The 12,596-nt window shown below is 46.8% G+C and overlaps 1 protein-coding gene across 1 annotated transcript in view; it reads left to right on the forward strand.

The window, feature by feature from the left end:
- The first annotated feature begins 269 nt into the window (after nucleotides 1-269).
- Dmrt1 (doublesex and mab-3 related transcription factor 1) overlaps nucleotides 270-12,596 on the forward strand; it is a 60,024-nt gene continuing 47,697 nt past the window's right edge. The window contains exons 1-2 of the mRNA XM_050160341.1: nucleotides 270-617; nucleotides 4,678-4,861. Coding sequence (XP_050016298.1) covers nucleotides 270-617; nucleotides 4,678-4,861 — 532 coding nt within the window. The remainder of the gene's footprint in view (nucleotides 618-4,677; nucleotides 4,862-12,596) is intronic.

Raw genomic sequence — 12,596 nt, forward strand, 5'->3', positions numbered from 1 at the left:
CCCACTGGATGGAGTTGGGGGACAGTGGGCGTGGCGACGCCGCGTAGCGTCCTCTCCCGCCCACGCACTCCTCGGAAGGTTCTGAAGAGTATCCAAAAGTCCTGCGCGAGGCGCGCCAAAAGAAAAAAAAAAAAGGTACAACTCCCCACCCACTTCTCGGGCTTCTTCATTTGGACTGTACGTCCATCTGCCGTACACCCGCCTCCCGGACTCCTTCTAGGGCGCTACGCAGCTTGTTGGGTGGATCTGCGAGCGGGGGACGAAGCTCGATGCCTAACGACGACTCATTCAGCAAGCCCTCTACACCGACGGAGGTCCCGCACGCTCCGGGGGCCCCGCCGCAGGGTAAAGCCGGCGGCTACAGCAAAGCGGCCGGGGCGATGGCGGGAGCGGCCGGAGGCTCCGGCGCGGGGGGCAGCGGAGGCGCCTCGGGCTCCGGGCCGTCGGGCCTGGGTTCTGGAAACAAGAAGTCCCCGAGGCTGCCCAAGTGCGCTCGCTGCAGGAACCACGGCTATGCGTCGCCGCTCAAGGGCCACAAGCGCTTCTGCATGTGGCGGGACTGCCAGTGCAAGAAATGCAGCCTGATTGCGGAGCGACAGCGCGTGATGGCCGCGCAGGTGAGTGCGGGCCCCGGGGAACGGGGTGGGGGGGGTGGCGGCTCGCGGAGGACCACCGACGGCCTCGCGCTTCCAGACGGCGGGCTGCAGCTTCCAGACGCCGGGGGGTGGGGGCGGTGGAGGGTCGGGGACCCTACCGACCGAGGAGGGTCTCTCTGCTTGAGTCCCGCGGATTTCCGGGGCTCCCGGCGGCGATGCCGGGTTCGGGCCGCGCACACGCACCCTCGCCCTGGGGGCTGGGTGGAACTCCGTTCAGAGTTCCCTCCATTCTGACCCCGTCTTCCATCAGAATTTCGGGGTTCCCCATTCATTTGGTCCCAGAGTCGCGAGTTTCCTGGACTCAGACAACCCCGGGACTGCGCCCTCTGACCAGGGATGTTGGGGCGTCCGTGCGGACTTCCCGAGATTGAGGCATTGCTAGCAAACTGGCGCGCGCGGGGGGAGGAGGGGCGGGGGTGTTTGCGCTACTGGGAGGGAGACAGCTTTAAAATCCAATTCCAAGCTGGAAATTGTGGGGTTCGCCCCTCTGGGAGGATTCCCCATGACCCCGAACCCCGTGTTACACAGAGTAGCGGGATTCGCTCTTCTGGTTCCCTGACTTGGCGTCCCGCTTAAGAAGCTACCCCAGTAGGTGGAAGGGAGGCGCACGGACCGATTTCACCCTGGCGGCGCGGGAATGCGCTGCTCCTGGGAAAAGTCCTTGGGGTGGGCGGGAGTGGAGCGTGTTCGCGCCTCAGTTGGCGCACTTTCCGGGTTCGCCCCGCGGACCCGGGCAAGCGCCTCAGCCATTTTGAGCGGTCTGAGGCTCAATGTGTAGTCCCGACCCAAGTTATCCCAGTCCAGATTACTTTGAAAATCTTTTAGTCATGCTTAAAAGTGGAAAAAAAAAAATTGCAGGTGCAGGATGAAGATGCCAGTTTGAAGCTCTGTAAATCTTTTTTTTTTCCCCAAACAGCGCGAACAGCAGGCTAGTAATTTAGCATCTTGACGGAAATAGTTAAATGTCGGTATCCTAAAGGATTTTTAGAAGACAATAATATACATTCTTTTCCCCAAATGTTGTTTCATCTTAAGGCAGGTTATTTAAAATGAAAAGATACCAAAGAAATTTCTGCTAAAGACAACTACTTTTGGTTAAGAACATCTTTTGAAAGTGATGTAGATGAGAAGGTTGAACGAACCTTAAAGATTATACTCTCCTATGAGCGTCATATTTTTAAAAATATGTCTTAAATTATATATACTTTGGCTTCACCTATTGTGAAGTTAAATAGTTTTCTTTAGTTTTTTTAAAAAAAACATTTTAGCTTAGTCTGTAATGAATGAAAAAAATGCTCTATATCACATTGAAAAGCATCACAATGAGATTATAAACCATAAGAACCACTAAATTATACTTGTAGGTAAAAATGGTTGGATTATGTATTTAGCGTGAAGACTATGGCTGGAAGGAGTTTCCTCAAAGGAATAAAATATTTTAATGGAGACATTAATTTTGAATCACTTTCATTGGGGGGCTAAATTAAGGTTGCTAAAAGTCGAGTTAAAAACAAAAAAGCAATTGCGAATTTCTTACAGAATGGGGTATTAGGACTTCCCACACCAGGAATATGGTGCTGTGAAAGACAAATTCTTAAAAATCCAGATAATAATTGGGTTTCACTCACTTGTAAATAATTTGAAATAGATATTAAATGTAAATTGAAAATAATTGCATCCTCAATCAATTGCTATCTCCTTCCCTGTTTGAATAAGCATTTCCTCACCGAGAAGGTTTTTGAAATGGTATGGGTTCCTGGCAGAGCTAAACTGTGCATTTGGGGTGTGCCAGGGCATGGGCTTGGTGTAGGTGTGTTTTGATAAACTGCAGAGGTCTGAAGTGGCCGCAGATTCTTGTCCAAGCCATCGCTGCTCTACTTCTAAGTCTCTTGACTAATGTAGAAAACAAAACAAACAAAAAACTCCACAACAAACCTAGAGAAACTTATTTAGATCTTGAATAACCGCTTTTTTTTTTTTAAAGGTCTCACATTCAAAATTAAAGCTTCCTTTGATTATGAGCCAAACTTCCACACTGATCAGTTAAGTTTGGATGATAGTTTTTTTTTAATACATTGATTATAGTGTGGATTGTAAAAATTTGGGGTACAGGGTACACGTGTGGAGGGCAGAGGACAATTTTGTGTAGTTGGGTCTTGGTCTTTCTTTCCACCTTCCCCCTTTTTTTCTTCCCGAAACAGGGTTTCTCTGTAGGTTTGGAGCATGTCTTGCAACGAGCTCTTATAGACCAGGCTGGCCTCAAACTCACAGAAATCCACCTGCCTCTGCCTCCATAGTGCTGGAATTAAAGGCTTGCACCACCACTGCCTTGCCCTTGTTCCCATCTTTGATGAGGGCAGTGGGGCTTGAACTTGGGACCACAGATTTACTGCAGGAACTCTTACCCACTGAGCCATGCCTCTAGCCTATTTATTTATTTATTTATTTATTTATTTATTTATTTATTTTTAAGTTCTGTACACTGAGCCTAGGGATTTGTACCTGAAGCAAGTACCCCTGAGCTACATTCCCAGCCTGTGGAATTGTGCTTTTGAGTTACTATTTCGATTTCCCCTTTCCTCTTGACTTTAGGCCCCGGAGGTATTGGTACTTTACCTTCTGTTACCATCTCCGGTACTTTACCTTCTGTTACCATATCACTGGTCCGTTTCCAGCGAAAGTCTTTAGTTTTTGTTACATATGTAGTAAACAGTACACTTTTTTCCCCCCTTAAACCTTTTTGGAACCAAACTTTAACAAATGTTATTTAAAAGACAAGTTGAATAAGGATGATACAGAGTTTAGTAAATACATGGTGGTTCTTTTTCCAATTCTAGCTTGCCCTCCTGTGTGAATCACCTCAGGTCTCTACCAGGCACCAGATTCCACTCCCCTTCTTTTCTCGCTCCAACCTGCCTTGGGAAGCAGGGCTGTTCTGGGCTACTTCACCAGTCCCATCCTCCTTCTTCCAGATTGTTCTGTCCTTCAGAACCCTGCTCACCCTATTTATCACTCACGGCTCTGCTAGAACTCTTCTTGTCCTTGTCGGATGTTTACGTTTTGAAGGCGTTTGGTCTTTTCCCAGATAGGGTCTTGCTGTGTCGCCCAGGCTTGCCTCAAACTCCTGCTCCTCCTCCTCCTTCACCTTTTTGAATGCTGGGATTACTGGCCTATGCCACAACACCTACCTGCATCTTAACGGTGTTTTGATGAGAATTATTTTTTTTTCTGTAGGCTTTCTATGTATGTCTCACGTCTCACGGTGTCCAGCACGTTTGCTCTTGATGTTGCTTGCTTGTTTGCTTCCCTGCATTTTCTCCTAAGTGGTGAGGAACTTGGGTCTAAGCTTACCTCACTGTACAAGTGGCCTTTAACCTGCCTGTTAAATGAAGGGGCGAATGGTCTAATTCCCCCTTGTAACTGATCAGCACTTTTTCTTGGTGTTGAGTCCACTCTACAGTTTTTCTAGCTTGGCATTATGTTCATTATTTAGTGTCTTGAGGTTTCTGTTACTGCAGTGAAACACCACAACCAAAAAGCAAGTTTATTTGGTTTACACCTCCACTTCGGTGTTGACTGGTACTCGAGCAGGGCAGGAACCTGGAGGCAGGAGGTGATGAAGAAGCCATGGAGGGGTGCTGTTTCCTGGCTTGTATCCTAGTACTTTCTCAGTCTGCTTTCTTAGAGAACCCAGGACCACCTGCCCAGGAGAGGCCCCATTGACAATGGACTGGGCCCTCCCACATCAATCATTAATTAAAGTAATACCCTGCAGGCTTGCCTATAGCTCAGTCTTACTGAGGCATTTTCTCAATTGGAGTTCCTTCTGTTCAAGTGACTCTAGCTTGTGTCAAGTTGACATAAAACCAGCCAGCACACCTAGGGAGTCAGGCGACTGGAGAAGGCCAAAATGAGAGCTGCTTCTACCTTCCTCACAGATGTGGAGAACCACAGTAGGTTAGCACAACTTGGCTACGGTGTTTGCTTTGCTGGAGGGTGACTCGCTGCCCTGTGCTTCCAGGTGGCCCTGAGAAGACAGCAGGCCCAGGAAGAAGAACTGGGCATCAGCCACCCCATCCCGCTGCCCAGTGCAGCTGAGCTGCTCGTTAAGAGAGAGAATAATGCCAGCAACCCGTGCCTGATGGCTGAGACCAGCAGCTCTGCCCAGCCTCCGCCAGCCAATACTCCTACCTCTGCTGCCTCAGGTAACTTGGGGGCTTGGGTTTACTTGGTATAAGGGGAAGAAGGAGGGTGGTGGCCGCGTAAACAGTCTCAGGGCCCTCCTGAGCGCCACGTGACATTCTCTGCCTCTGCTGCTTTGCCTTTGGCTGCTTCCCAAGATGCCCGTGGCTTCTAGAAGCAAAGTGTAAACAGCGTTGACTTGCTGTTCATCAGTATCAAGAGTTGTATTCGGAGAACACCGGGGAGAAGTGAGATGGTTCATGTATCTTCTGCATCCACTATGGGGTCCTCCTGAGCGGGAACTCGGAGTCCTTGTTTCCTGGGACTGGACATCTCTTCCTCTAGCAGGGACTACATCCCCTAGGGGAAAGTGTCTGAAAAGGCACATTCTAGATTTCACATTTGAACAGTGAGAGGGAACATGGGAGGCACGCGTGTGCCGAGTGCCTTCCAGGGGTTGTGAGTACGCGAATCCATCTCTCTTCTTCCTCAAGTCACTGTGAGGCAGGGATAGTAATTCTTTGGAACAGGCTTGATAGCTGAGGTAGGAGCTAACTGACTGGCCAAATTGATTGAACTAGGAAGTCTAAAATCAGTCCCTGTGCCTTCAGAATTCAGTATTCTATCTCAATGCCAAAGAACCAAGTGGGTGAGTGCTCACTAGGGAAGTCTCCAGTCACGTGTGGTTTAAAACTGTTCTTCTGAAATACAGTGAGAATATTTGGTTTCTCCAGTGCACTGGCCACGTAGACACAGTCACACATATTAGATACAGAAACACCTACACATTCAGTAGGTACATATGGCCCAGGGCGACTGCAACAAAGAATGTATTTCTGTCCTTCAAATAGTTGCGAGTGCGGTTTGAGAGCACTTGCTACTTTTCCAGAGGACTCAGTGCAGTTCCCTGTCAGTTCACCATTACCTGTGACTCCAGCTCCAGGAGATTCACTACCCCTTTCTGATGTCCATGGGCACCTACACATGTGGCATTTACACACACATGCGCGCGTGTGCGCGCGCACACACACATACACATTCACATAATAAATAAAAAAAAGTAAAAAAGTTGATGGTATTGGTTTGGAATGCAGGGGGTACTTAAGAAACCTGCTAGTGTTTTTTTGAGTTCAGGAGTTTCTGATAACTCAGTAAGAAGTGCCCCTGTGTCCGTGGGGCATAGGTTTCAAAAACTAGGTGAATGCTTGAAACTGAAGACAGTACTGAACCACAGGCACATATATACACACAAGTATACACACATACAGACAAGGCACACGAGCACATACAGGTACACATACAACCACATATTCAAGCACATATATAGGCACACATGGATAGACATACGTACATATACACATACACACAAATATACACATGCACACAAGGAACAAATCCATATACATGTAAACAAATAAACACATATGTACTCATATACCATATATATAAAAAGAGACTCATATGCCCATGTACACATTCATACACACAACACATAGACACATTCACATAGCGAACATACTCTTAGATACAGAAACACTTATACACACATGCAGACACAAACATGATAACACAGGGACGCACTTGCACATTTACATGTGTTCACACAGACACATACACACATGCACATTCATATGCCCACAAACACGTACTATGCTTTCCTGTGTCTATACACTTGTGACAAAGTTTAACTTGTAAATTAGGTATTAGTAACTGCCAATAACTGGGGTAATTGTAACAACATATTTAGAATAAAATTATTTAACATTTTTGGGTTATTTTTGCAAATTTCCATTTAATACTTCTGGACCATTCTTGATCCTCCGGTAAGTGAAATCCCAGCAAAGGAAACTTTGGGTAAGGGAGAGGCTACTGTGCATACTGAGAGTCCCGGCATATCTTTAGGGTCTGCTGTGGCTCCATGAAGCCCAACCTTGCACTGTGTACCGCCTTAATCAAGCTTTCACGAATCACTGTTTGCTGGGCTTAACCACCAGGGTAGCAATACTCAGCCCCATTGTCAGTAGTTGTGCAAGTTACTCAGGTACGCTGGGCTTCCTGTTTCCCCCTCTCAAAAAGCGAGAGCATTCCTGGGGGGTGAGTGCTCCCGTGAGTCCTGCCTGTAAAGGAGGAGGTAAGCATGCCTCCAAGAGGCAGGGATGTGTGTCTGTTTCAGTCACTGTAGATCGTTGAATTAACAAAGGAAAAGGTACCAGTGTCCTAATGTATGGTGATGGGATTACATCCCCAGGAGTGAAGGGCATAGGAGATACAGTAATGCAGTTAGCCCCCGAGCTACTGAGGCTACAGTTTAAACTGTGTGCTGTCTGGGAGCTGCGAGGGGAAGACTCTGCTTCTGTTTAGAGTTGTGGGATAATCACACTGTGTATCGGTACCTTGGGAAAAGCCAGTCCACATCTGATTTCTATAGGAAGGGTGTTGTTTTCTGCCAGTTTTGGCACAATATTTAAACACACACACACACACACACACACACACACACACACACACACACACAAACCAAAAGAGTGTTTTTTATTTTTCATTGGATTTGATGCTCATAGTACATACTTAGAATAGTTTCCAAACTTGGCTCTTATAGGAGTAGGGAAGTTCTGGCAAGGAATGTCTAAGTGGTGGTGGGATTTACAGAAAGGAGTCTCAGGGGTGCAGAAGAGGGATCAGGGTTAAGGAGGACCCCAACCCGATTCCTGTTTAGCCTCAGGAGCTGACAAACCTCAGGGTCCTCTTGGCATCTCGAAGCATCAAGCAAAGGGAAGGGGGGGCGTTTGGGCCATTCCGTGCTATGCTCATTCACTGGGGGCCAAGTGGGGGCCGGGCTTGGTCTGGAGGCTCACTCTGCCTTCCCGAGGAGACAGACTCCCTGCCAGCCGGCTCAGCTCTGCCTACAGAAACTGCAATAGTCTCCTTTATAGAACTGACCGTGAGACGTCTGAAGTGCAACTGATGACTTCTGGACCAAGTCGGGATCCGAGCATTAGGGAACTGGAGATGGGAGTAGAACTAAACTACTGTATTGAGAGGGAGGAGAGAGAGTAACAAGATAGAGGCTTGAAGCTTTTAGCAGCACATGGAAATCAACCTCTTAGGTAGCTTGCTACCAGCAAATGCTTAGCGTATATTTTAGAGATTCATTTGAAGTAACATTTACTTCAGGCAGGCGAGTATTAGGTAGTGGTCTGGTGAGATGGCATAAAGGTTAAAATGGCTTTCTGTGCCTGAGGACCCAAGTTCTAGAACCCATAGGGGAAGGAGAGAATTTTTTTTTCGAGACAGGGTTTCTCTGTAGTTTTGGTGCCTGTCCTGGAACTAGCTCTTGTAGACCAGTCTGGCTTCAAACTCAGAGATCTGCCTGCCTCTGCCTCCCAAGTGCTGGGATTAAAGGCGTGCTCCACCACCGCCAGGCAGAGAATTGATTCTTTGATGTTGACCTCTGACTCCACACATGACCTGTAGCATACATGCACTTGCAGCACACACTTTAAATTAAATTGAACAAAATTTAAATATTAAATATTTATTATAGAGTATAAAGCACTCAGAGGAGGCCAGGGAGATGGCACACTGTGCTTGCTCTGTAAGCATGAGGACCTGGGTTCAGATCCCTAGCACCCATGGAAAAGTCCTGTGTGGTAGTGTGTGTTTGTTACCCAGTGCTGTGAAAGGGGTAGAGACAGGTGGATCGCTGGAATTTCCTGATCAGCTAGCCTAGCTAAAACAGAAAGTTCCAAGTTCAGTAAGAGACCTCTAGAGGGGATGGAGAGATGGTTCAGTGGTCAGGAGTACTCGCTGCTCTTAGAGAAGATGAGGGTTCAGTTTCCAATACCCACATGGTGGCTCTTAATCCCCTGTATCTTCAGTACCAGAGGATCTGATTCCCGCTTTTGACCTCCGTGGGCACTGTGAGCAAACATGGTGTACATACATCTCTGTAAGCAAAACACCCGCGCACATGAAATGCTCAGATAGTGCGCATACACACATACAAGCAGGCAAAAACACTTGTATATGTAAAAATAAACCTTTCAAAAATAAAATGTAGAGTGGCAGAGGGAGACACCTTACATCAGCCTCTGGCTTACATACAAAAACATTCACAAATGCACATTAGCCTCTGACTTACACACATACACATCAGCCTCTGTTTTACACACATGCATACAAACACACCAGCCTCTGATTTACACACACACACACACACACACACACACACACACACACGACAAGCCTCTGACTTAAACACACATTAGCCTCTGGCTTACATACACAAATAGTCATAGACACACACACCAGCGTCTGGCTTACATACACACACAATCATAGACACACACACCAGCCTCTGGCTTACATACACACACAATCATAGACACACACCAGCCTCTGGCTTATACACAAACATACACATCAACCTAGGGCTTACACAAGCACACACACAAGCCTCTGGCTCACACACACCAGCTTCTGGCTTACACACACACACACACACACACACACACACCAGCCTCTGGCTTATACACAAACATACACATGCATCAGCCTAGGGCTTACACAAGTACACACACACACACACACTGAAAAAATGTCTTCAGTGAAAGGTCATTGTTCTTTGAGTCCAGCCTGAAGTTCCCACGTATCATTTCAGTAAAACTTGCTGCATGTAGCTGGGCGGTGGTGGCGCATGCCTTAATCCCAGCGCTTGTGGGGCAGAGGCAGGTGGATTTCTGTGAGTTAGAGACCAGCCTGGTCTACAAAGTGAGTTCCAGGAAAGCCAGGACTGTTACATAGAGAAACCCTGTCTTAAAAAAAAAAAAACCAACCCACAAATAAATAAATAAATAAACAAACAAACTTGCTGCATGTAAAAGTTTCTGACCCTTATTATATACAAGAGTATAATGCTTACACATGACCTTTTCACTTAATACAGCTTGGAATTCTTAAACAGCTATTTTATTTGAAATTATGTATATATGTAGATACACACATATGTATACACACATACATAACACACACATGTAGGGGGGGTAAATATAAGTGCAGAAATTCATGGAGGCCTGGAAGCATCAGGTCCCCCTCACCCCCAAGGTGGAGTCACAGGCAGTTGTGAACTGCCTGATATGGGAGCTGAATGCTGACCCTCCCTCTGCAAGAGCATCTGTGCTCTTAACCACTGAGCATCTCTCCAGCCTGGCTGGGGATTCTTAATTGCATAGTCGTTATACAGATGTGGGAGGGTGGAGTGGGAAGTGACTTAGTGATTTAGCAACCGACACAAGTGGTAGGCATGGTGCTGGCTGGCATAGTAAAATCTGCCAGCCTGGCTCCCTAGGGACCTGGAATTAAATGCTTTCTGTCTCGTGTTTGCATGGCTTCTCACTTGATAAAATGAAGTAGACTTTTTTTTTTTTTGTCCTTGAATCTCAGTTATCATCTTTTGGCTCCTTAAGATGTCAAATGTAAGAGAGTTCAAGAATTATTGTCAAGACCATTAGCTGAGTTTTCAGGACACTTCAAAGGAAATTGGTTTACCAGGCTAAGCTTCTGTGAGGAACTGAGGCCTACATCAGGTCAGGGCGTACATCAGGAGATGATTTCCGCAGTTTGTCAAGGACTGGCTAGGACTAACCACAGGTTGCATGAGGTGGACCTCATGTCTATCAGATTCTATTCTTGCTATTTTTTGTGGGGATTCATGTAGAAATAGCTTTTTGAATAAATTCCGTTTGTTATTGGTTCTTATGTCAACGGGCACACCACTGATCAGCACATAGCTTCTTCCCAGTTTGGAGGGCACCTTGGGAAAGAACAGTTTTTTTTGAGGGACTTTAAAGGACTGTGACTTAAAATAGCAATTACAACATTTTTTTCCTGTGAATTCATCTTTGAAATTTTAGGGTAAATTGAGTTTTTTTTCTATTAAGTTTTCAGCCAGTGCTGCCCACCGGTGTCATCCATGGGTAGTATCTTACCCACGGCATTCCCTGAGCCCTGCCCAGCTCTGCTCCTGTGTCCGTGGATAGCGTTTTACCCACGGCGTTCCCTGAGCCCTGCCCAGCTCTTCTCCCGTGTCCGTGGATAGCATTTTACCCACAGTGTTCCCTGAGCCCTGCCCAGCTCTGCTCCCGTGTCCGTGGATAGCGTTTTACCCACGGCTCTTCTCCGGTGTCAGTGGATAGCGTTTTACCCACAGTGTTCCCTGAGCCCTACCCAGTTCTGCTCCCGTGTCCGTGGATAGTGTTTTATCCACAGTGTTCCCTGAGCCCTGTGCAGCACTGCTCCTCTCCTTGGCTGCACAGCTGTCAGATGAAGGGCTGCATTGTAGAGCACTGGCTTCTGCATGCATGGCCTTTGTGAGGACCTGAATGTTATCTCCCCTGGGCTCTCCCTTCTGGAGCACCCTGGACTTCCATCCACACACATCCCCACCCTCCCCCAGATCAAGCTCCACCCTACTGTCTGGGCCTCTCCCAACTCCTGCTTGTGTGGAGCCCAGTGGCCGGGATTCACTTTATTTTCCCAGCTGGGTCTGTGTCTAATGTAGAAAGGACCCTTCTGCACATCTCTTCAGCAGCTGGCGCTCTGGCCTGAACTGTAGCCGTGTGGAGATAGAATGACCTGCACATATTTTTCCAGAAAGAGCTTGTGATTTAGCAAGTAAAGATAATGGATTATTTGCGCTTTTTTTCTTTCTTTAGAAAAATAGGCATTTTCTTAAAGAGCAGCTTTAGGTTTGACCCAAGATGGAGTGGATGGCCTAGGGATTTTCAGATGTCCTTTGGCCCATCGCAGGCATGGGCTTCCCCATCACATAGCTAACTCCCCTGTCAAAGTAGCAGGCTCGTTAGTGGACCTGTGCCGTGACACCCATGACATCACCCATGACGCACATTCAGATCCACTCACGGTGCCATACATCCTGTGGATTTCAACAGATCCGTATCCACTACATTCTTCTACAGAGTGTCTTTTCATCGTTAACTCCCTCTCTGGGGTCATAGCAATTGACAATCCCATTTCAGTTTTTATCTGCAGTTTCTCACCTATGAAAGGAGGTAGCCGTCTCATTCAGACAGCTATTACAGTAACTCATGCAGACTGATGGAGATTTGGATAAGTTGGATGTTCTATGATTAAGGACCAGTCTCAGTCGAAAATAGAATCGGAAACGACGTTAAGTAGTTAAAAGCCTTTAGATAAAAATATTATTAAGTTTTACTTTCAGAGTCAAAAGGTTTCCAAAGTTTCCAACAGAGCAAAGCTCCTTGTGGGGGCAATGGTTGAGAGGCCGAATGGAAAGAAAACATTAGCTGGTGCTGCCCACCCCGTGCCCTGTGGTAAACGGGCTTGGTGGCTTTTGTTCAGGGCCAGTTTGTTTCCGTGTGTATTGGCCTCATGGGAACTGTCTGGCTAGCATTTTAGTGGTTACAACTGTAACCTACAGACATGGTAGCCTTTCATTTTGCCTTTGCCTGGAAAGAATGTTTAAAGTCATGAAACGTTTAAATACAGAACGAACGTCACAAGTAAGTTGTATGACACCTGATAAAGCACAGAAGAATTTTAACTGCTGCCGGGAGGTGGTAGCGCACACCTTTAATCCCAGCGCTCGGGAGGCAGAGGCAGGCGGATCTCTGTGAGTTCGAGACCAGCCTGGTCTACAAGAACTAATTCCAGGACAGGAACCAAAAAGCTATGGAGAAACCCTGTCTCGAAAATTCAAAAAAAAAAAAAAAAAAAAAA

Source organism: Alexandromys fortis, unplaced genomic scaffold (assembly GCF_014885135.2).
Source record: "Alexandromys fortis isolate MF-2015 unplaced genomic scaffold, M_Fortis_MF-2015_v1.1 scaffold_10, whole genome shotgun sequence".
Classification (NCBI taxonomy): Eukaryota; Metazoa; Chordata; class Mammalia; order Rodentia; family Cricetidae; genus Alexandromys; species Alexandromys fortis.